The 23,211-nt window shown below is 42.6% G+C and overlaps 1 protein-coding gene across 3 annotated transcripts in view; it reads left to right on the top strand.

The window, feature by feature from the left end:
- RBMS1 (RNA binding motif single stranded interacting protein 1) overlaps positions 1-23,211 on the top strand; it is a 224,942-nt gene that overhangs the window by 163,072 nt on the left and 38,659 nt on the right. For all 3 annotated transcript variants that reach the window (XM_006111647.2, XM_006111645.2, XM_006111646.2), the window contains exon 5: positions 17,964-18,121. In XM_006111647.2, the coding sequence (XP_006111709.1) occupies positions 17,964-18,121 (158 nt within the window). The remainder of the gene's footprint in view (positions 1-17,963; positions 18,122-23,211) is intronic.

The following is a 23,211-nucleotide window of genomic DNA, read 5'->3' as shown; positions in this document are numbered from 1 at the left end:
CATTGTTTCCCACCCAAATTGTCTAGTAGAGATGCCTATGATAGCAATGCAAAGCACGTTTTTCACCCCACCCAGTCCCTGATTCTCTCTCTATCCTTGAGTGTATCATTTCCGTGTTCTGCCAAGTTCTGCTGGCTCAGAAAGCAAAAGACCAAACATCTCCCACATGACAATGGAATGAGCTAATATTAGGCCACTATCTCTCCCCAGAATGATCTGTGCACACACGCTGGCCAGTAGTATTCTTTATATTCTTTTACTAGCAATTAAAAAGACAGAGCCATGAAACACTCACCACATGCTGGCAGCACTATCTGCCTCTCTGGCCAGAAGTGTTGCACAACCATTTCTTTAAAGCATTCTTTAAAGTGTTGCACAACCATTTCATTCACTTTTAGTTGACATTTTATTTTTTAAATTTATTTGAGAGAGATGCATTGTCACCATTACATAAAATCTGACTTGCACAGTATTATCCCTACTTGTATCTAAAAAGGCTTTATTTGCCACCTGTTACCGTCTCTGTAAGAGAAGTTCAAGGTTAAAGATTTTTTATCTCTGTTAAACATAATGCTGTAGGGTGGACATTAGGTCACTGCCAAAGAACATGGTTTGAGTGAACAATTGTGGGAATTGGCTAACTTATATGACTTTTGAAAATGTATGGGAGTTTTTGTACTGGTCTTCACAGTGTCAGCTTGCTGGACAACAAATCCATTTGCATTCCTGCAGAGAAAGGGAAGTAAATTATTTTGGGTTACCATGGTAACTGCTGCACTAAATCTAACTAGTTAGGGTAGTAAAAATATGTTGACGAATATTGCTGTTTTATTTTGCAAATAGACTCTGCTGCATAATTACTCCTGAATGCCTAAAACAGGTGACGTGTAAATAGAAGCAAGTTCTAGAAAAAATTTCTCAGGGACATTTATGGACATTGAATACTTTTCAGTTTAAAAATATTTAAATTGAAGTATTTTATTGACGCTTTTCTGTAGACAGTACAATAAAAACCCATAATATAATGATAGATTAGTTTAAGAAAATTAATCATTTTTTGTTAGCTTTCACACTGGAGAAATCTAATTAGCTGTAATAGAAAACACAGGGAACTTGTAAGGAATATTTGCAAGAAAGTTGATTAAAAGTTTTTTATACTGTAGATCAATGGAGGTCTAATCTTTGCCCACCTAAGGACTGAATGACCACCATTTCAAGAGCCCCAGGGTTAAAACCTAATTTGCATAAAATGGAACCAGTTAAGCAGTTACTTGACTTCAATTCAGAGTTCCAGCCCAGGGAAATTACATGTCAGCCTGTGCTGCAACCTCTGTGGTGGGATGTAGGTCTGTGTTGAAGATGAGTGTGCCAATGGGCATTGTTACAGAATTCTACAGGCTCCACTCTGTGTTCCCCTGCATGTTCCTTAGCAGTAGATTTAAGGAGAAAGCAAGAGTGCCAAGGAAGACAAGAAGCATATGATTAGATTGATGGTCTAATTGCAAACATGACTGTTGTAGCTAAAGACTGCCTTTTAAACTAGTTTTTTTTCTAGTCACTTACACTACAGCTGTGCTTTGTGAAAACAAATTTAGATAGGTAGATAATTAAAATATACCATATTTGTTTAGAATGCTAGTTAACAAGTGAAAAATAATGCTGTTTTTACTTTCTTCTTACAATCACTGGACAAACTGTCTTCAAGCTGAGGCTACAACTGATATTTGGGGCCAGTTGTAAACTTGAAGAGTTTCTGTGAAAAGGCAAACAAGCTTTTTAATCCCTTCTGTATCAGCCAGATGATCTTCCATGCTGCCAACACTGCCAAGTCACATGTTTCTGAATAGCTATCTGTTAGCTGTGACCCTATCCAGAGCAAGAGAAAACAGATGTCTCATCATTTTGCCAAGTTTCTTTCTTGAGTTTTAGGATCTCTTCCACACGTACAGGGAGGCTTTTGTTAATTTCTTTCAGATGATGGCTGAGAGTTTTACACTACGTAGGACCCTTCTTTACCACTTTTCTATGTAAATTAACATTATTACTGTTATTCCTATCCCTTTTACAACAAATGTTGAACTTGGCTTTTAGCTTATTAAATTAAATATTTAACCCCTTCAGTGCCTTGAGGAACATGCATTAATTTAAAGGAGCATTCCTGGCATGTTTCTCTCCTTACATCTAATGTGTAGAACTATGCAAATCCACGGATATCAGCTTTATATCCATGGGAATTCACAAATGTAGATGCGGATATCCCTGGCGCATTTTTATGGATATAGATGCGCATGCAGATCCAAATTTTGTATCTGTGCAGGGCTCTACTAATGACACATGTCTCTGGGAAAAACTTGGAAATGTGTGATGAGAAAATAAGGGAAACCTTCTGATTCCTGTTATATATAACCCATATCCCCCCCCCCCTTTTTTTCAGTAGAGCAATCATTTAGAGTGCTCCCCCACCCGCTAAAATTGGGCCATTTCCTCCACAGGGCTGAGTGCCCTCAATGCTCACTAAAGTAGATGGGAGTTGAGGGTGCTAGCATACGACCATATTGTGCCGGTTATGAGGTAAAATACTCCACATAAAAGAACTGAATCAAAATGTATGAAATCTCTCTGGCTCAGTGGTCTAGAATGTAGTGCTGTGTGTACTGTCAGATGAGAAACACATGTGGATGTCATGATTGATTTCTTTGGTGCCTGATCCAAAGCCCAATGAAGTCAGTGAGAGGCTTTGCATTGATTTCAGTGAACTTTGGATCAGGCTGTTGGCACTATGCAAACCTTGCTTGGTTCATCAGGTGTTCATGAAAGATTTACGTTTGAAAAAACTCATTTTTTTTTCCACAGTCAAATCTGATTGTTAATACATAGGCAAGTTGTGAGTTGAATGGCTTTGTGCTTGCATGCATATGTTTGCCACGGTTCACTGATTTGCCAGACTGTCATGAAACAACATAACTGAACTCAAAGAAACCAATTTTCCCTCATAAAATTGGTCATTTTGATGTGAAACAAAGTAGAAAGAGACAATTCTCTCAATATGGAGAATTACAGAAGTTAATAAGGAACTAGGCCATTGCCTGCCAGTGTCAGACAGAGGGGCAGTTAACAAGTTTGTTTGTTTCCTGACGTCCTGGATTTTAAACTGCTCAACCAAATTTGATGCCAAAACATTACATAAAAGCAAACATCTGGTTTGTATGGTATTGTTTGTGGAGCATAAAGAGGGGTTGGGTGCTCTGGTCATGGTTGTCATTTGTGAGTGTGGAAATCCAGTGTTCTAGGGAGAAGGATATAATTTGCTTTATGTACACATTCAAAACGTATCCTGATTGACTTTTTAAAAGGTTTATTAGATTTGTGAAGGTGACAAAAGCTGTATGATCAACTCTGGGGTCTTGTGCACATTTTGTGATATAATTTTTCCACTGTCAAATTATTCTGAAATCCCAGATAGGATTCCGTTTTTTGTTTTTGTTTAGTTTGTTCATTTGCTTTTTGCATAAAATATTTTAATCAATGATACAGGAAATTTTACCTAGTATTCCCAACTTTTCACAGGGAGAATCTAATCCCCAGCATGCCCTTCCTGTCCTGTGTCCGCGCTGTCTCGTGCTCCTCTCCCCTTACCACTTCCATACTTTCGTTTGCCTAGTTGGGGAACCAGGAGAGAGCATCTCAAAGTTCCCTTTTCTCACTGTACCATCTAGTCTGACACTGTTTTGGGGATGTCCTATTGGGGAGGGTGTGGCATTTCCGAAGCTTCGAAGAAGATCTTCTGACTGATAAAGGTGCTTGATAAAGATCCTGTAGATGTTTGTTTCTGTGTGAGGGATTGGAGCACATCTGGTTGTATCTTAAGGCTTGGCTGTTCCACAGAATCTCTATGGATAGTAATTCCATACTCCATTAATAAGAAGATAGCAGTAGTGATATATTATCAACCACCTGATCAGGACAGTGATAGTGACTATGAAATGCTAAGGAAGATTAGAGAAGCTATCAAAATAAAAAAATCAATAATAGTGGGGGATTTCAATTGTCCCCATATCACCTCAGGATGTGAAACAGATATAGTTTCTTGATACCTTAAATCAGTGCTTCTTGGAGCAGCTGGTTCTGGAACTCACAAGGGGAGAGGAGAGGCTATTCTTGATTTAGTCCTAAATGGAGCCCAGAATCTGGTTCAAGAGATAAATATAACTGGGCCACTTGGAAATAGTGACTATAATGTAATGAAATTTAACATCCCTGTAGTGGGAAAAACACCTCAGCAGCCCAACACTATAGCATTTAATTTCAGAAAGGGGAACTACACAAAAATGAGGAAGATAGTTAAATATAAATTAAAAGGCACAGAGACAAAAGTAAAATCTCTGCAAGCTGCATGGAAACTTTTCAAAGACACCATAATAGAGGCCCAACTTAAATGTATACCCCAAATTAAAAAACACGGTAAAAGAACCAAAAAAGTGCCACCATGACTTGACTTAACCATGTAAAGGAAGCAGAGACAGATAAAAAGACATATTTTTAAATGTAGAAGTCAAATCCTAGTGGGGAAAATAGAAGCATAAACTTTGTCAAATTAAGTGTAAAAATATCATAAGAAAAGCCAAAAAGAGTTTGAAGAACAGCTAGTCAGAAACTCAAAAGGTGGTAATAAAATGTTTTTTAAGTACACCAGAAGCAGGAAGCCAGCTAAACAATCGGTGGGGCCCTTGGATGATCAAGATGTTAAAGGAGCATTCAGAGATGATGAAGTCATTGCAGAGAAGCTAAAGTAATTCTTTGCTTCAGTCTTCACAGCTGAGGATATTTGGGAGATTCCCAAACCTAAGCCATTCTTTTTAGGTGGCAAATCTGAGGAATTATCCCAGATTGAGGTGTTGTTGGAGGAGGTGGTTTTGGAACAAATTGATATGCTTAACAGTAACAAGTCACGGGAACCATATGGCATTCACCCAAGAGTTCTGAAAGAACTCAAATGTGAAATTTCAGAACTATTAACTTTGGTTTGTAACCTATCCTTTAAATCAGCTTCCGTGCCTAATGACTGGAAGAAAGTTAACATGACGCCAACATTTAAAAAGGGCTCTAGAAGTGATCCTGGCAATTACAGACCAGTAAGTCTAACATCAGTACCAAGCAAATTAGTTGAAACTATAGTAAAGAATAAAATTGTCAGAAACATACATGAACATAATTTATTGGGGGAAAGTCAACATGGTTTCTGTAAAGGGAAATCATGCCTTATTAATCTGCTAGAGTTCTTTGAAGGGGTCAACAAACATGTGGACAAGGGGGATCCAGTGGATATAGTATACTTAGATTTCCAGAAACCCTTTCACAAAGTCCCTCACCAAAGGCTCTTAAGTAAAGTAAGTTGTCATGGGATAAGAGGAAAGTTCCTTTCACAGATTGATAACTGGTTAAAAGACAGGAAACAAAGGGTAGGAATAAATGGTAAGTTTTCCGAGTGGAGAGGGGTAACTAGTGGGGTCCCCCAAGGGTCTTTTCTGGGACCAGTCCTGTTCATCTTATTTATAAATGATCTAGAGAAAGGGGTAAACAGTGAGGTGGCAACATTTGCAGATGATACCAAAGTGCTCAAGATAAGACCAAAGCAGACTGTGGAGAGCTTCAAAAAGATCTCACCAAACTAAGTGATTGGGCAACAAAATGGCAAATGAAATTTAACGTTGATAAATGTAAAGTAATGCATATTGGAAAAAATAATCCAATTAATTTAGCTACAACTACTCAAGAGAGAGATCTTGGAGTCATTGTGGATAGTTCTCTGAAGACGTCCACTCAGTGTGCAATGACAGTCAAAAAAGCAAATAGAATGTTAGGAGTCATTAAAAAAGGGATAGAGAATAAGACAGAAAATATCTTAATGCCTCTATATAAAACCATGGTGTGCACACATCTTGAATACTGCGTACAGATGTGGTCACCTCATCTCAAAAAAGATATATTGGCATTGGAAAAGGTTCAGAAAAGGGCAACAGAAATTATTAGGGATTTGGAATGGGTCCCATATGAAGAGAGATTAGAAGGACTTGGACTTTTCGTCTTAGAAAAGAGGCAATCAAGGGGGGATATGATAGAGGTCTATAAAATCATGACTGGTGTAGAAAAAGTGAATAAGGAAATGTTTTTGATTTATTCCCACAGAAGAACTAGGGGTCACCAAATGAAATTAATAGGTAGCAGGTTTAAAACAAACAAAAGGAAGTTTTTCTTCACTCAGCACACAGTCAACCTGTGGAACTCCTTGCCAGAGGATGTGGTAAATGCTGAGACCTTTAACAGGGTTAACAAAAGAGTTAGATAGATTCATGGAGGTTGGGTCCATCAATGGCTATTAGCCAGGATAAGTAGGAATGGTGTCCCTAGCCTTTGTTTCTCTGGAGGTGGGTGACAGGGGAAGGATCACATTGTGTTCCCTTTCTCTGGGGCATCTGGTTTTTGTCACTTTCTGCAAACAGGATACTGGGCTGCATGGACCATTGGTCTGACCCAGTATGGGTGTTATGTTCTTATGATCTTATGTAATGGATCATGTAATTTGTCCAGGATGGAATCTAGAGGGATGTAGGTAAGAATTGAGCTCAGTACATTTCTGGCATAGGGAGATATGTATGTGACCATCATTCATTTGTAATGTAGTGTCCAGGACGTGGATCTCTTGTGTGGACTGGTCCAGGCTAATGTCGATAGCGGGGTAGAAATTGTTGAAATCCCGGTGGAATTTTTCAAGGGCCTCCTTGCCTCCTTCCTATGGGTCCATATGATGGAGACGTCATCAGTGTAGCATAAGTAGAGAGGAGGAGTGCTAGGAAACGGGAGCTGAGGAAATGTTCTAAGTTATCCATAGAAATGTTAGCATATTGTGGGGCCATGCGGGTACTCCTAGCAATGCCACTGACTTGAAAGTATAAATTGTCCCCAAAACAGAAATAGTTGTGTGTGATGGTACAGTCACATAGGAACACTCTCCTGGTGGTGGAGCTGACAGCCTCGCATGGAATATTGATGTAAAGAGTTTCTGCATCCAAGGTAGCCAGGATGGTGTTTTCAGGAAGATCACCGATGCACTGTAGTTTCCTCAGGAAGTTAGTGGTGACTCAAAGATAGCTAGGAATGCTGGTGCAAAAAATAGAAGAAGAATAAATAAGGACTGATTATATGTATTAGGAATGTTAGCAAACATTTATTTTTGGAAACGTGTAACCGCTGGATTTTTTTCAATGGTTATGCATTTACATGCAGGGGGGACAGGCGGGACCTGGTGTTCGCAGGGAGCACATTTCCATTGCACTCAAAGATGCAATGAATACACTCAGTAAGATCAGGTCAGCAATGAATTTGTCCTTATGGAAATGTCCTATATAATTTAATAGAAATTTATAACCTTTTCATTGTTTTTGTACTATCGTATATAATTTAATAGGAAGCATATTTTACTGCTCTACAGGATGATTCAGAAAAGTCTCAGTTAAATCCCAGAGGTTTTAAGACTATAAGGATGGTCCACTGCATTTCAGTGTCAGGCATCAAACCTTCATGCAGATTACTGTAAGTGGCATGTTTCTGTAATGTTCTAATAGATATTATAAATAAAAAAGACTTCACTTTGTTTTACATGGTACACAACCCTCATTTGTAATGTGAGATGCTTTGAAGCTGATAATACTTAGGTGGCTTACAAACTTGGCCATAACTTAACCCTGAATTTCTTTAGACGATTTTGCCAGTTTTGAAAACAAAAAGGTTATGGATTCAAAATAAGAAATTTGAGTGTACCAATTTTTAAGGCAAGAGAGCAGTTACTTTTCCTTCAAGAAATGTTGCCTGTTTTAAAGGGAATAATGTCTGAAAATATCTTTGCATTTCCAATGTATAGCGCTGATGGTATTCTTGCCAACCCTGGAAATGTGTTAAATAATCTGGGCTCTTTCTCTGACAAAATATTGATGAGATGGGTGGTGAGTATAAGAAGCAATATCTCTTTTCTCCCAGATATCTAGACAAAAGTCTCCCTCCCCTCCCCCCCCTTTTTTAAATTTCTGGGTTTTTGATGAACTAGTTTTAAGAGAACCTTCCACCAAAATCAAAGATATAAAATCTTTTGTTATGCCTAAAATTTTTTGGAAACATATTTTAACATAAACATGGGATGACATTTCATAAACATGTTTATTATTATGGAGATCACACAAAATAAATTAGTGTTGCCTTTTTCTAAAAGCAATGAACTTTGTTGTAAAAACACTAAACAGCTCTGAATTTAAAATAATGTCTTTCTTTCAGTGTGTTAAACATGTAAATCTGGAATGATTACTTTATGAAGGCTTAGAAGAGTACATTTAAAATATAAAATCAGCTTAGAAACACTGATTAAGAAAATGTAAAACGGAGAAGGGCTGATGTATTCCATGTTATTTAATATTGTGTTCAGTAGAACAGCTGACTTGCCCTTGCTACAAAGTTTTTTCAGATAAATCTCTGACAAACTTCAGGGTTCACAAAAACCCTGTGACTGACATTTATTATTCCCAAATTTAGTGCTTTTAATTAGGTACCTTCTGCATATCCAGTTTTCACAATCTGGCTGCAATGGAAAACATGCTCCGTTTTCTTTAGAAAGAAATTTTAGAAGTGTGTATGGGGTTTGTTTGGGTTTTTTTTCAAATGTCATTTGTGACATTTGGGTTCAGGGATTTGGCTAGAAGCAAAGAAGGGGACAGAAGAGAAGAAGGAGACAGTAGGTAGGGAATGTGGCCTAGACAGAGTGGGGGGGGAGAGCCTGGGCTGAACGGGGATGGGGGATGGAGAATATTGGTGGAGCCACAACCTGTAGAGCTTTCCTCCCCAGGCAGTAGCTTCACTCACTGCCTATGGTTGATGCGCTTGTGTAGAACACTTGTGTGCTTCGAGAGTGACATTCACTTTGAAAAGGTGGGTGGGCATGAAGGGTTAAGCTGTGGAGGGAAGGTCAGTAGTGGCATAGTGAATGTGGAAAGGATTATATTCCCCCTCCTTGCCAAGGATGACTGAGGTCTACCAGCCTTAACACTCCTTACATGTAGCTCAAAGGAGTGAGCAGTAATAGCAACTGCAGCCCATGAATCAGAGTGGCCGCTCCAAACAGGGCGATTTCCCCCCTCCCCTTCACAAATCCGAATAATTAAGCTCAATTCTCTAAACTGAATATCCCCCTTTATTCCTTGTTTATGAATGTAGCATATTGTGCATTCAAATTTTATTTTTATTAATAGTATAACTTGTCATATTTATTTTTCAATAATCCCAAATGTTGACACGTTTTGGTCATGAGAGAATCTTATATTTTAATCCAAGCCTTATGTAGTACTGCTGGTAAAGTAGATGAAAGCACTCTAAAGAGCTAATTTCAGGCTTATATGGCATACATTTTAAAACTATGTGTTTTAGGGCACTTGAGGGCAAATATATTTTACATCTAGAACTAAAATGTGAAAGGCATAAATGAAGCGCTCTTGAAAAAAGTATCCTGAGTTGAAGAAAATTAAAATATGACTGGGAACACAACATTGGTTTGCCCAAGGCAGAAAATTCAATTAAATCTTTTACTAATAGTGTTCATTAAAGGAGTACCATGTATAAAAATATAATTGTCTAATAGAATCTAAGTAACAGGCTAATTCTAAAAACATTAAAGCTATCCTCATCTCAAATTTGTAGCAGAGAAACCAGAACTTCATGTCAAAAATATTGCAGTTATAATGTAGGCTTTTTCCCTTGTGGTTTGAACAGTGCACAGTAATGAATATTAATGTGAGCTGTAGACTCTCAGTGGATCCATTTTCTTGTCTTATTTTTCTGCTGACTCGTCTAATGCAAAGGAGAAATGAGATGATCTAAGATAACCGAAGCCACAGGCCCTCATTGTATACTATATGGATTCAGTATTATTTTCAGTAAGTGCATGAAGCCATCAGAATGCTGCATGATCTGCCTCACAATAGGTCAATTATTTTTTCAATACAAAATAATAATTTTATAATAAACCCATCTTCATATTTGTCAGTCACTGGTCATTTGTATTGCAGTGAAGGAGACATCATTAAGACAGCACAAATTTTGCCTTGTATCCAAGAGGCTATCGGTTGTGATGTAACTGATACTATTTGATTGAGAATTAAAATCGTATTGAAGAGTCAAGAAAAGTGTCTCTGGGATGGAATTACATTTCTCATTGGAGGATTCTTTTAACTTGAGAGTTATTGAATGCTGTTAGAGGAAATTTGGAAACAGCCCTCACTTTTTGGAAAGTAAAGAGTCAAAACAAATAATATGCTTGTAATACATACACTTTACAAATTGGGAGCTACTATCTGTGACCTTCATTCATGACAGATATTATCATCAAAAACAAGGTGGGTGTGGTAAAATGTTTTATTTGACCAACTTCTGTTGGTATTAATGAGCTCCTGCAAGTCATGGGCATGTAGCTGTAGCTCCCTGGGGAGAGCTAGCCCCTTGGCTCCACTGTAATCTCCCTCTGCAGCCAGCACCACAAACACTCCCCCATAAACACGCACACACAGAGAAGCCCTGAGTGCCTCCACCCTCTTCCTGACTAGAGAAGACTTCTGGCTGGCCACAGGCACCTTCTCCCCCATCTCCAAAGGAGCCCTGGGCTGGCCACAGCTATGCTTCCCCCTCCCTTCCACAGGTACTGCTTGCATTAGGGGGAAAGCATCTTCTGATAAGCCCTATGTAGGTTCCAGGGGTCTGAGTAGCAAATATCACAACAGTATTTGCTACTGAGTCACTCTGTAACCTCCATAGCCATAGGGCATATCAAAAGTGTCTTTGGAGAGATGCTTTCCCCCAGAGCAAGATGGGCCTGTAGACAGGAGGGGACTTGCAGTTACAGCTGCAGCCAGCCCATGACTCCTCTGGGCAGAGGGGAAGGGACCTTCAGTCTGCCCGGGGCCAGGAGTCCTCTAGTGGATGAAGGGAAGGGTGCTGTGGGGTCTTCTGGACAGAGTTGGGAGGTGAGCTTCTGGCTCCAGCTAAGGGAGGAGGCAGGGAGCAAATTGATTACTGTGTCCTGGGGCCTGGTATTACTGTCAGCCTGGCCCCTCCCACTTCAACATAGGACTAGACTGGGAGGTGAATGCTTCTTTCTCAAAAGAATATTGTCCGGCTCTCTTGTTTTTCCCCAGAATGGTTTGTGCAGCAGGTATGTGTATAAAAACAAAGGTACTGTATGTTCTGGCAAGGGCCACTCTTTACCTTGCCAGCCTCTTCACTTCTCATCTTGGTGGGAAGGGCCTTGGGTAAAACACTCCCTGCCATCTGCCTTATCTGGGCAGTCAGCCGTTCCCCTTAGTAGGGGGTTGGGCTCGTCGTCTTTTCCTGGGGTAGGGAACCCAGCCTCTCCTCCTGGAGCGCCTCACTCCCCTCTGTCTCTTAGCTCAGTAGCTGTTGGTGTTTCTGTGTATACACATCTCTCCTTCCCCCTCCACCTAACAAGGAAGGCTTTAAAAGGTCTCCGGCAGGCTGGTAATGAAACTAGCTTGACCCTTAGTGATGCAGTATAGCCCTATCCCAGGTGGTCCTAATCTGCCTGAGACAACCCCTTGTCAGTTGCTCCTGCTTGTCCTGCTAGGGTTACCAGATGATTTCAAAAAATACCGGACACACTTGATCTGAGATGGGGGTGGAGACAGGCCAGGAGTGGAGCAGGACTGGCCCCGGGGGGGGGGGTGGGGGGGGGGGGAGGGAGTGACTGGCAGGAAACAGGGCTGGCCAGGAGGGGGTTGGGGGAGCGGGGCTGGCTGGGGGTGGGGAAAGCGGGGGTGAACTGGCCGGTGGGAAGCAGGGCTGGCCAGGAGGGTTTTGGGGGAAGTGGGGCTGGCCAGTGGGGGAACCGGCTGGTGGGGAGCGGGGCTGGCCTGGGTGCACGCAGATCCCGGGGTGCTGCCTGTCCCACGCACAGGTGAATCCAGCCCCCGGGATTCCGCCCCGCCCCCTCCTCTCTACTGTGTAGTATGCAGCATGAGCGTATCTACCAGCCACGCAGTACTCAATTACATACTAATACTCATGATAATAAAACGTACTTAATTAGAAAATTTGTTTTCTGGACAGAAAGCTCAAATACTGGACTGTCTGGGTCTGAACTGGACACCTGGCAACCCTATGTCCTGCAGTAGCCTACTTCTAATTAACAAGGTAGCTGGCTTTTCCCCTTCTAGGGCTGCCTTTTCCAAGTCTGTTGCAGCCCTCTGGCTTGATTTTGTCACATGGTTGATTCAAACTTTTCATTGGATCTTTCTTGTAGCTACATAATTTATGTAAACACGATTTTTTTAATGTGGTGCAACAATTCAATCTGAAACAGACCTTTAAAGCAAAGCACAGGGGATGCGAGTCCTCAAGGTGTGTGGAATACACAGAGGGCATGGCTGAGGTGTACTGTATGGGGGGCAGATCAGGAGTTCAGATATATTCTGACTACAGCTGAGCTGGGGGCAGCACCTATTATAATGGAAGTGTTGGTGGCCTAAGACCATTTTGAATTGCTTATAACTTTGCCAAACTTTAGCCATTTGGGGTGAAATTTTCCATTCCAGGTATTTGCCTCTGTCTGGATATTGTTGGAAAATTTCTTCCAAATGATAGTACTATTTCTGAGAACAAAGCTAGGGAAACTATTATATAGCCCAGTGTTTCTCAACCTTTTTTTTTTTTTTAAATAAAGTACCCCTTTTTAAAAAAAAAATTATAAGCACCCCCCGTGCCTGTAGTTTTCAGACATACATTTTTTCTACCATTGCAACACATTAGTTTAAACAACTTCGTCGTAGCCGGGCAGGCGATGACATTTTTGGATGTAAAAAGTACAGAAATAGTAAAGGGCTTTAAAATTTAAAACAAATTCGGTTTTCTCCACTTTTGAGTTGTGTTGACGTACCACACAGACTTCTCTCGAGTACTCCTAAGGGAACTCGTACCACTGGTTGAGAAACACTGATGTAGCCTATGTTAAAAAATGTTTGTGCCTTTTTATTTGAAAAGCTCTAGCATACCTATGCTTTGGAGCAGGTATTTGGCATTCATTTTGTCAAGAATGTGCAATTTTTTGATCCCATTGATAAATCATAGTTCAATTCACACATGCTCAAAAAAAGATTCTTAATTTCTAGCCATTAAATTTCCTGAGGATTCAGTCTGCACTGAGCATGCACCAGTTCCATTACTGAAGTGATCAATAATGCTAAGTACCCTGAAAAAATGAGGTTCTAGGAATCTCATATTGGGAACCTAAAATTGCCAAATATTTTTACCTTAATCTCTGCGTCTTATTTTTATTTGAAAAATGGGGATACTACTACTTCTTTGACTCGCAGGAGTGGTTTTTGAAAACAAATTAATTAATATTTGACTAAAGTATATAGGAGACGAGTATCATAGAAAGACTCATGAGGAAATTAATAATTCCAACATCTGACTAGGGTTTGAATAGTGGGCAGTAAGTAAGTTGTCGGGCCACACATTGAACAAGGAGAATAAAACAAAATATTGAATAATTGCTTTTTTTTAAGTGAGCATTATCCATTCCATTCATTGACTAGGACACTGATCGTATGGAAAAAATAGTACATTATCATGTAAAGATGGACTGTATCTTAATTTAAAAGCACAAGGTGTCTGAAAAAAGGTTACCCAGTCAGGCCTAATTATGGCATTTTCTAACTTTTTAGAGGTTAATTTTGCAATCTTATTAATGTTCTTTTAACATAGTGGGCGGCTTTTGTGTCATTCTCTATACGTTGTTAAATCACTTTCATCGTTGTAGTGTCTGAGCACCTTCAGAATTACATTAAGCAAAGTGATTAACATCTTGTCACATGGAGTTCATTTTCTTTCTCATCCTCCCCATGTGTACTAGGAATGTTTCAGAGGTATAGGAATACTGACATACTATACTGGTAAAGAGTCCCTAATGTTGGCAAAGTTGTACTTTCTAGTTTTACTAGTAAAATAAGATCACCCCCAAAGAGCAGAACAAGCAGTACAGGCAGTCCCTGGGTTACGTACAAGATAGGGACTGTAGGTTTGTTCTTAAGTTGAATTTGTATGTAAGTCGGAACTGGTACATATTGTAGGGGAAACTCTAGCCAAACATTTCTCCAGAGTTCAGTTTTATTCTCCCACACCTCACTTCCCTCAGTCCTTTATTCTCAAGCTGAGGTGTCTGCTGAGAAAAGCCGCTCCGCGTCTCCCTGGTCTGCTGGGGCGGGGGGGGCGCTAGCTTCGCGTCTCCCTGGTCTGCTGGGGGGAAGCAGCCAGTGCGGGGTTTCCTCATCCCGTTTGTAAGTAGGGATCCGATGTAAGTCGGATCCATGTAACCCGGGGACTGCCTGTACTAGTAAAAGTGCAATTTTGCCTATATAGTTGTGTGTACATTAGGGATATGATGCAATCCCTGACTGATACAGCTGTGCTGCCTCCCCAAACCCCTGACTGATATAGCTTTGCTGGCAACAGTATGTAGTATAGATCTAGACCAGATCTTGTCCTTGGGGCGAGAACTGTGTGTTATATGCAGTGATTTTGTTTTGTAAAATTTTAGGTTGGGGGTTCTTTCTTTTTTTTTTTTTTCATTTTGCCTTTTATTATTATTATTTTTTTAAATGTACATGCTGGTATGAGTTTATATTGGAGAAGGAAGGGTGAAGAAATATGCTTTGTACGTGGAACAGAAGATGGCGAGGTTTATGATAGTCCTTCGCTCTTTTGGAAATTAGATCAGCCCCAGGAACGCTTTGTTTCCTGCACAGATGAGCTTTACTGTATGGTAGAAAACTCCCTAAGGGTTGTTGGATTCATGCCCACAAATATTTCAGTGCTATCTTTCCGATGGGAGGTGACAAAAAGCATGCATTACAGAGGCATAATCCTGTGGTTAGATTGTGAGGGATAATGGGCCAAAATTTAAGAGGGTTTATCGTCAAGAAATCAAAGTAATCATAGAAGGATTTGGTCAGTAATAAAGTTTAGAGCAATTGCCAAGCGAGGATTTTTTTTCTCCCTTTGTGTCCTTTCTCAAAGAGAAATTGGACAATTAAAAGTACATATAAAATTAAGTATAATGGATCTAATTAGACTACCAGATATGCACAATCAACCTGAGTAACTGTGATTTTGTGCCACTGTCCTATGACCTCCGTTTTTCCCCATTTGTTATTTGTTCTCACTATTTCTTTTACATTATGTTTAGATTGTAAACTCTTTGGGGCAGGGACTAGGTTCCTCTTATTTGTGAAGTACATCTTTGGGTATTGCACAATAATATTTAGTAATATTAAAAGGCTTCTATCACAGGCCTCTACATAAAATAAATCACACTCTACTCATCCCTCCCTATCTTCTGTAAAGGCCTAGGTGCACCTTTCAGTATGTCCTGAAGCTCCTCCAGCCAAGGTTCTGGTGAATTGGAGTAGGAAGCAATATTTACAATAACAATTAACAATATATTAACAATATATTTTGATATTACAGGTAACTAGGGGGTTGTGTCCCCTCCTCGCTATGCTCGCCAACCCCCTCTCTCCCCCCGTGGCAGCTTTCACGGTTAGAGGCACTGTTAATCTTGCACTGAGCCCAGCTGCACTCTCCATGGCCCTAAGTAACTCACACCCTTCTCCACTCGCACCCACCACACCCCTGGAGGGGTCCCTCCTTCCATCCCTAACCTCACCTCTGTCATCCATTCCTACATTCCCATTCCCGTCTCCATTTTTACATCCACTCATCCCCCTACCCCACACTGCCTATCCCCACTCCTACCTCCTTCTCCTACACCCCATTCTTCCCTAAACCCTCCTTCTCTGCACCACCACATTGCCCATCCCCCTGCCTCCAATGCTAGACCCTCCTCACCCCCACACCACACTGCCCATCTGCACATACACCACTATCCCCTCTTCTCCCTCCCTATGTGCAGCCTGCCCCCTCCTACAAACAGGCGACCTGACCAGCAAAGAAATGGCAGCAGGCCCGTATTCGGGGGAGAGGGAGAATGCTCTGGATGCTGTGACAGCAGGATCTGGGCAGCTGCCTAGAGGGAAGAGGCAGGAAAGGTAGCATTGCTAGGGTGCTGTGAAGTGGGATATCTGTGGGCAGAGGAAATGGAAAGGAGGCAGAGAAAGAGGCTGGAGGGAGGGTCAGAGAGCGAGGGTTCCTTTGGGTGCCAGGTTGAGAAGGGGGGATGGGAGTCTGTGAGGGGGCAGGAGAGGGGGTGAGGACACACATGGAGGATGGAAAGAGGGCAGGGGGGCTCTACAGGCGCGTCCATGCAGAGGCAGGTGCTCCCCCCTCCGACTAGACCACCCCCACTCAGCGGGTTGGCCGCTGCTGCAAACGCTGCTGGATCTCCTCTTTGTAATGTGTCAGGGGTTGCTGGACTGCAGCTGTGGTTTCCACTGGGGCAGCTCCCAGCAATCGCGGTGGCACTGCCGCAGGCCCATTCCCTGCAGCAGGCTGATCTGGATGGAATCGCTCTCTGCCCTAGTCACACTTAGGAGATTGGCAAAGCCACCTGGCAGCCCAGCCTGGCAAATTCTACCTCAGAAGGGTCCTGCCCATTCAGCTCTGGCTGCAACATTCCAGAACGTGGAATCTTCCTAGGCTGGGCTGCCACGCGCCTTTGCTGGTCCCTGAACTGTGTCTGAGGCAGGGAGACCATGGGAGGGCAGAGCCTGTGGGGGATACAGTGTCATCCTGCAGGAAAAACTTTATATATACACACACACACACACACACACACACACGCAGGAAAAACTTTATATATATATACACACACACACACACACACACACACACACACACACACACACACAGAGAGAGAGAGAGAGAGAGAGAGAGAGAGAGAGAGCTGGACACATGATTTGGATTAATTCTTGGGACTTAGAGTAGATTTGTATAGCTCACCCAAATAGTTGTGTGCACGCACAAATCTAGACCTTGTCAAGAGTTTTTCAACAAAACTAAAACCCTTTCGTGAAATGTATTTATCTTGACAAAAATGTTTCTCGGGTCCAGGAAGGAAATTTTGGTCAAAACCAGTTGAGAGCGCACACATCTGGAACAGATAATAGTCTGGTGGGCAAAGCTCTCATCTGGGTTGACAGAGACCCAAGTATAAGTCTCTTCTGGAGTGAATCAGATCTTCTAGATCCTTGGTGCATGTCTTATCAGTTGAATTATTATTAACTATTTTTCTTCTGTTCTATTTAACCGTGTGTCTGTATCTGAGTGTTTCTTTTTTTGTCCCAATGAGGAATGAGAGAATTTTCATGGGTTAGGATAACCATTTCCAAGCCAACTTTATCTGTATTAGACAATTGCCAATTTTTATTGGAAACATTTTGCTAGTGTAGTTGAGGGAGGGGACAGCAATGTACTGTATTCTTCATCTTTTCCATCCCTTTTATCTCATCACTCCAGTTTTCTCTTCCTTTCCTGTTGCATGTCTTATCTCTTTTCCTCCTTTATGTTTAGGGTGCCATTCTATCAGTCTGATTTTTGTCCTTCTCTCCCAGCTTCAATCCTGATTTTTCCCTGATTTGCTCCTTTTGAATATCTCTCTCCTTTTCAAAAATCTTAACATAAAGGTATAGGTTAAGACTGATCATTTGCTCAGTCTCACCTTCACTTTTTTTCTGAATGGTTAAGGTCAACGAAAACTTTAAGCAGTTTTTTCTTGCTTGAATCTCATAACACTGAGACAATTGTTTAAAGTGGGTGATGTGGGGAAAGAAGGACTTGGGATCTGTAGAGGGATCTGAGAATGATAAAAATAATACAACAATTGGCATCATTTATGCTTAAGACATCTTTCAACTCTATTGGTTTTGAAAACAAAATGACAGTTTTCATTTCTGTTTCAGCAACAAGAGCAAGATCCAACTAACTTATATATTTCCAATTTGCCACTGTCAATGGATGAGCAGGAGCTTGAGAATATGCTCAAGCCTTTTGGGCAAGTTATCTCTACAAGGATACTTCGTGATTCCAGTGGTACAAGTCGGGGGGTTGGCTTTGCAAGGTACTGTAATTTTCTTATCTACTTTCTTCCTTCTGTACTGTTATGAATGTATTGTCAATAGCAATCAGCTTAAAAATGTCTTCTTTTCTAGCTATTATCACTCAGAGGCTTCACCCAGATTAGGAGAATGAGGAGGTAATTACAGAAAGCATACCCTATTTTTATTTGTATCTCTTTTTAATTAAGAGATGCAGCAGGATTTTGATAGTCTGTCTTTCGCTTAGTTAAACATTTCAGATGCTCAACTAGGATTTGGGACTAATTTTGGCTTGGTCAGTGTACCAGTGCAGGGGTTCACACTAAGGATGTTAAATTGTGGGGACCTAGTTATAATTGTATAGTTGATAGGACTCCTCTGAAGAGCCACATCAGGAGTAGCTCTAGGTGCCGGCTAGAGCTGGGTCTGAGCAGTCCTGGCTCACTCCAGCTCCAGGAGCACCTGTGCTGTGTCTCTGCATTTTAAATGTAGTAAGAGCCCGGCAGCTCTTGCAACATTAAAAATGCAGAGGTGCAGCATCCTGGACCAGAGGCAGCAGGAGGGAGGGGTCAGGCACTAACCCAGAGACAGTGCTGAGGGGAACTGGCTTTTAAGCTGACCCCACCCCCAGCACCAATTCCTGTCCCTCCGCCCTTGCTGCCTCTCAGAGGTGAGGCTCTTGCTGCATTTCAAAAGCTGAAGCACCACAGTGGGAACGAGCATGAACAGAGACTGCTTCAGTCCCCACTCTCACCATTTCCGTGCTCTGCCTTTACCTCCCCTGCCCCCTGCGGAGACGGTACTGAGGGGGAACAGCTTTTAAGACAGCTGCCCACAGCATTACCCACCCTCCCTTGTTACCTCTCTTTCAGAGAGGTAGCAAGGAGCAGGAGGGAGAGGAGGGCGACTGTGAAGTACTATATGAACAGAACCCCACCCTGGCCTCCATAATCCAGTTTTTGAGGCTAGGCTTCCAGAAGAAGGAAATGTGGGAGTGTTCTTGTACTGTTCAAATACCTTTCTTTCATAAGCACTTTTGAAGACTCATCATTCTGTATTATCTGTGCTTGGCATAGTCTGGCCCATGAGAATATTACTATTTTGAAAAAAAATATATTTTTGGTACTCCACAATAAATCTTACACCAAAAGCATTTGATATCTATATGGTAATGGTTCTACCTTACTGGGAGCAAGTCAATAAGATCCACTCGGCCCTCAAATTCCCTGCCCCTGTGGGCCCACATTTCCTTTAGTTATGGCCATTTGACAATAGCAGATTTTTCATGCCAAGAGTTCTCTTGTGACCCTCTAGCATTTTATTTCTGTGTCTCCAAGTCCTGCATTAAGCTGTGATCTACTCATGGTCATTTTTTAACAGTCAAACAAGCTTGAGTGACCAAATTTGAGAACTGAATTGGAGATTGTACTTAACAGTGTCTGCAATGAGGAGCACTTGAATTAAGGTAGTGGATCCTGAAAGATGTATGATTGAGCACATAGATGTGCCACAAAAATGTTGACAGTAGTAGAATTAGTCCTCTTGGATTTTGAAGATCAGGTGGCTGGATAAGCATTTCTCATATTTTGTCCATGTTGCAGAGGTTTTGTACTTGAATAAGTAAGAGACTATACAATTATTGGTGCCCTCATGAACTGCACAAGAAGAATCTGAACAATCTGTGCCACCTGGCAATATAGCCAGAAGTCTGTTGATTTTGTTCAATCAAATCCAAATGTTTTCGAGAGGTTTCACTGAGTTAGCTAAGGGAAATTAACAAGACAGTAGGGTCTCCCTGAAATGGTTTTCTTTGCAAGTTGCTTCTGAATTTTGTTTTGAGCAAGAAATATTTTGTGGCAAGGTTTTACCCTAACCTTGTGTGGCATTAGATCCCAGAAGAGCATTAACATTCTACTTGGAAAGTACACAAGAGATGTATGCAAATCCAAATCACCATTTTTGTTGTGGGTGAGTTGGAAAAAGATCTTAGCTTCAAAATCTGTATTTTCTCAGTGGGTTTGTTCTGCTTCTATGTTAAGACTGAAATGGCTCCATGTGTTCATTTAGAAATACAGCTGGCTTTTACAGTAATAGAGAAAGAACCCAATGGAGATGAGTTGTATTGGGCCATATTTTGACATCTCCACATATACAGGCAGTCCCCGGGTTACGTACAAGATAGAGACTGTAGGTTTGTTCTTAAGTTGATTTTGTATGTGTCGGAACTGGTGTCCAGATTCAGCCGCTGTTGAAACTGACCAGCAGCGGCTGAATAAGACACGCTGGGACAGAGCAGCTGGGGTGCTGCCAGGTAGGTCCCCACAGCGCCGCACCTCGGCACTGCGGGGACCGATCCGGCAGCACCCCAGCTGTTCTACCCCAGGTGTCCCCAAGTCAGCTGCTGCTGAAACTGATCAGTGGCTGATTCCAGGAAGCCCGGGGAAGAGCAGCTTTGCCTCGGGCTTCCTGTAGTCAGCCGCTGATCAGTTTCAGCAGTGGCTGACTTGGGGACGCCTGGGGCAGAACAGCTGGGGTGCTGCTGGGTTGGTCCAGTAGCGCCGCACCTTGGCGCTGTGGGACCAACCCGGCAGCCCCCCAGCTGCTCTACCCCAGTGTGACGTAGTGGGGGTACCTGGCTGGTTTCTATGCTGCTGGCTCTGGGGTAACCCCCACTGGCTGCCGTGGGTACCACGACCCAGTAAAGCAGGATGAGTCACTGTGCAAACCAGTATGGCCAGACACCCCCCCATGGAGAGGAACAAAGGAAGGTGGAATGCTGCCCTGGCTGGGGGGCAGGGCTGGAAGAGAGTTAGTTAGTTGCTGGCTGGGAGCATGGAGGAGACAGCCTAGGGAAAGGGGCTGGAGTTTAGGGGCCCAGTTTCCCCCATCTCAAGGGGGCCTGAGGCATCCTAGCCCAGCTCTGTGACCAGATTACATCTGTGCTGTGCTGTATCCTGGAGAGGCAATAAACTTCCTCTATTCCACCGGCTGGTGCAGTCTGTTTGTGCCATTTCGGGGTGCAGGAGACGGGGGACCCCCAACGCGCCGTCACACCCAGGCATCGGCGAGAAAAGCCTGGTCTGCGGGGGGGGGGGGGGGGAGAGCACTAGCTGTGCCCCCTGCCCCCAGCAGACCAGGCTTTTCTTGCTGCGGAGGACAGGGGCGACGGGACTGCGGCACGTCTCAGCGGTCCCGCTGCCCGTGTCCTCCACGGCGAGAAAAGCCTGGTCTACTGGGGGGGGGCGCACTAGGTGCGCCCCCCCCCCCCCCCCAGCAGACCAGGGAGACGCGGGCGGAGGGACCGCCGAGACGCGCCACGGTCCCGCCGCCTGCGTCCTCCGCGGCTTTGCTCCGCATCTCCCTGATCTGCTGGAGGGCCCAGACCAGGGAGACGCGGAGCAGCTTTTCTTGCCGCGGAGGACGCGGGCGGCAGGACCGCCGCGGCGCGTCTCGGTGGTCTCCTGGGGGGGGGGCGCAGCTAGTGCGGGGTTCCCTCACCCCGTTCGTAAGTAGGGATCTGACATAAGTCGGATCCACGTAACCCGGGGATTGCCTGTATTCAAGTATTGCAAGTTAGATGTGTGAACGTTAATGGGTTTTTTGAGACTGAAGCTATTTAAAGGACATGTGAATAAATGTAGAATAAGCTTTCAATTCTTGTGTCCATGATGTTTTGGGAGATTAGTAGAAAGTAAACTCTGAGTAGATTTTGTCAAGTCCAGATTTGAATCTGAGACTAACCCAGAGACTGATTCGGCAATCCAGAGCACCCTTCACGCTCTCTTGGTTCCCCTATTACATTTGTGAACAAATCCTTTTGTTCAGTCTGCCTATTTACTGATCCTGGTTCTTGGCTAAGAGAGAATTTCCCAGGTCTGAGTGGGAAGCCCAACAGGACTCCAAAAGTACCAGTATTTACCTCTCATTTGCTACTGCTAAATTTCTGATGAGTAGAAAGTGACTTAGTTATATGGCTTAACCTGTGGATCTTCATTTCACAAATGTAATATGCAGATGACAATCCCTTTAATGGTTTTGTACATATTAACTAAATTTATGTCCCTATTAAAATTGTTGTCTTAGCTTTTTATCTCTGGTTGAGCAATTCCAATTCAGTTCAGATTGGTAGTAACTAAGGACTATCTGAAGGCAGTTCAGTATGCTATATGACTGGAGTGGGCTTTCTTATTGTAGACATTACAAAAATCACTGCCAAAGGTGGTACTGCCCTTTGGCATCTGTCTCAAACAGGCATGGTTTAAATTTGAATGAATCAATGTGAATTAACCTTCTGTCCAGTACCACTGTAGGAACTTTGCACTGCTGCTGCTAGATGTGTTTAGCTAGAATCCTGAATCTGCCTGTAATCACAAGCAGGGTTCAAACTCTGTCTCAGCTCTTGAACATCTTCCTGGATCCACAAAATGTGCACTGAGCTAAGTCAATACCATTTTCAGGCCTAACCTTGGGGGTACCTGTAAGTAGAGCCTTGCCCTTTCGGTGTCCTGACACTCCCTATTCCCACTCATAGTGCAGGTTGCCCCTCTGTTAGGGTTTTCTGAGGGTACAGTGAGGTAATTAAGCCAGGGCCACTGTGACCCACTAAATATCAGAAATGGGGAAGCACTTCCCTTCATGTTGTGATTCCTAGCAAAGAGATGGCCACAGCCTCTTGGCTTAGTTCTGTAGCTAAGGCAACACTGGCTAGCAATGATGAACTGTTCCAGCTATCACGTGGTTGCCCGGGAAGCCAGTGGATTCCCTGACTACCATTAAAAGGTTTATTGAGCATCTCTGTTTTTCCATTGTCTGTCTAGGATTTTGCAGGCACCAGAGTGTTCCTGCTCCTTCTGCATCATTAAGATGCTAAGCTGTTTCCTGTACCACTTCCTGCAGAACCCTGCTGAACTTTGAGATTGGGCACTGGCCTTCATTTGTTTTTTCTTAAAAAATTGGAAGAGGGAGAAAGGACCCTCCTGAGGAGAATTTAGGCATGAGGGTTTTATTGATACATGCTACTTCTACCTTTAAGAAGGTGGGATGGGGTAGAACTTAGGGAGAGTTTCTTGAAGCATTGGATTTAGGATGCAAAAACCAAGAACACTATAGTGAT

The sequence above is a fragment of the Pelodiscus sinensis genome, chromosome 7 (genome assembly GCF_049634645.1).
Source record: "Pelodiscus sinensis isolate JC-2024 chromosome 7, ASM4963464v1, whole genome shotgun sequence".
NCBI classification, from domain to species: Eukaryota; Metazoa; Chordata; order Testudines; family Trionychidae; genus Pelodiscus; species Pelodiscus sinensis.
The sequence above is the reverse complement of the archived record's forward strand: the minus strand, read 5'-3'. Positions and strand labels throughout refer to the sequence as shown.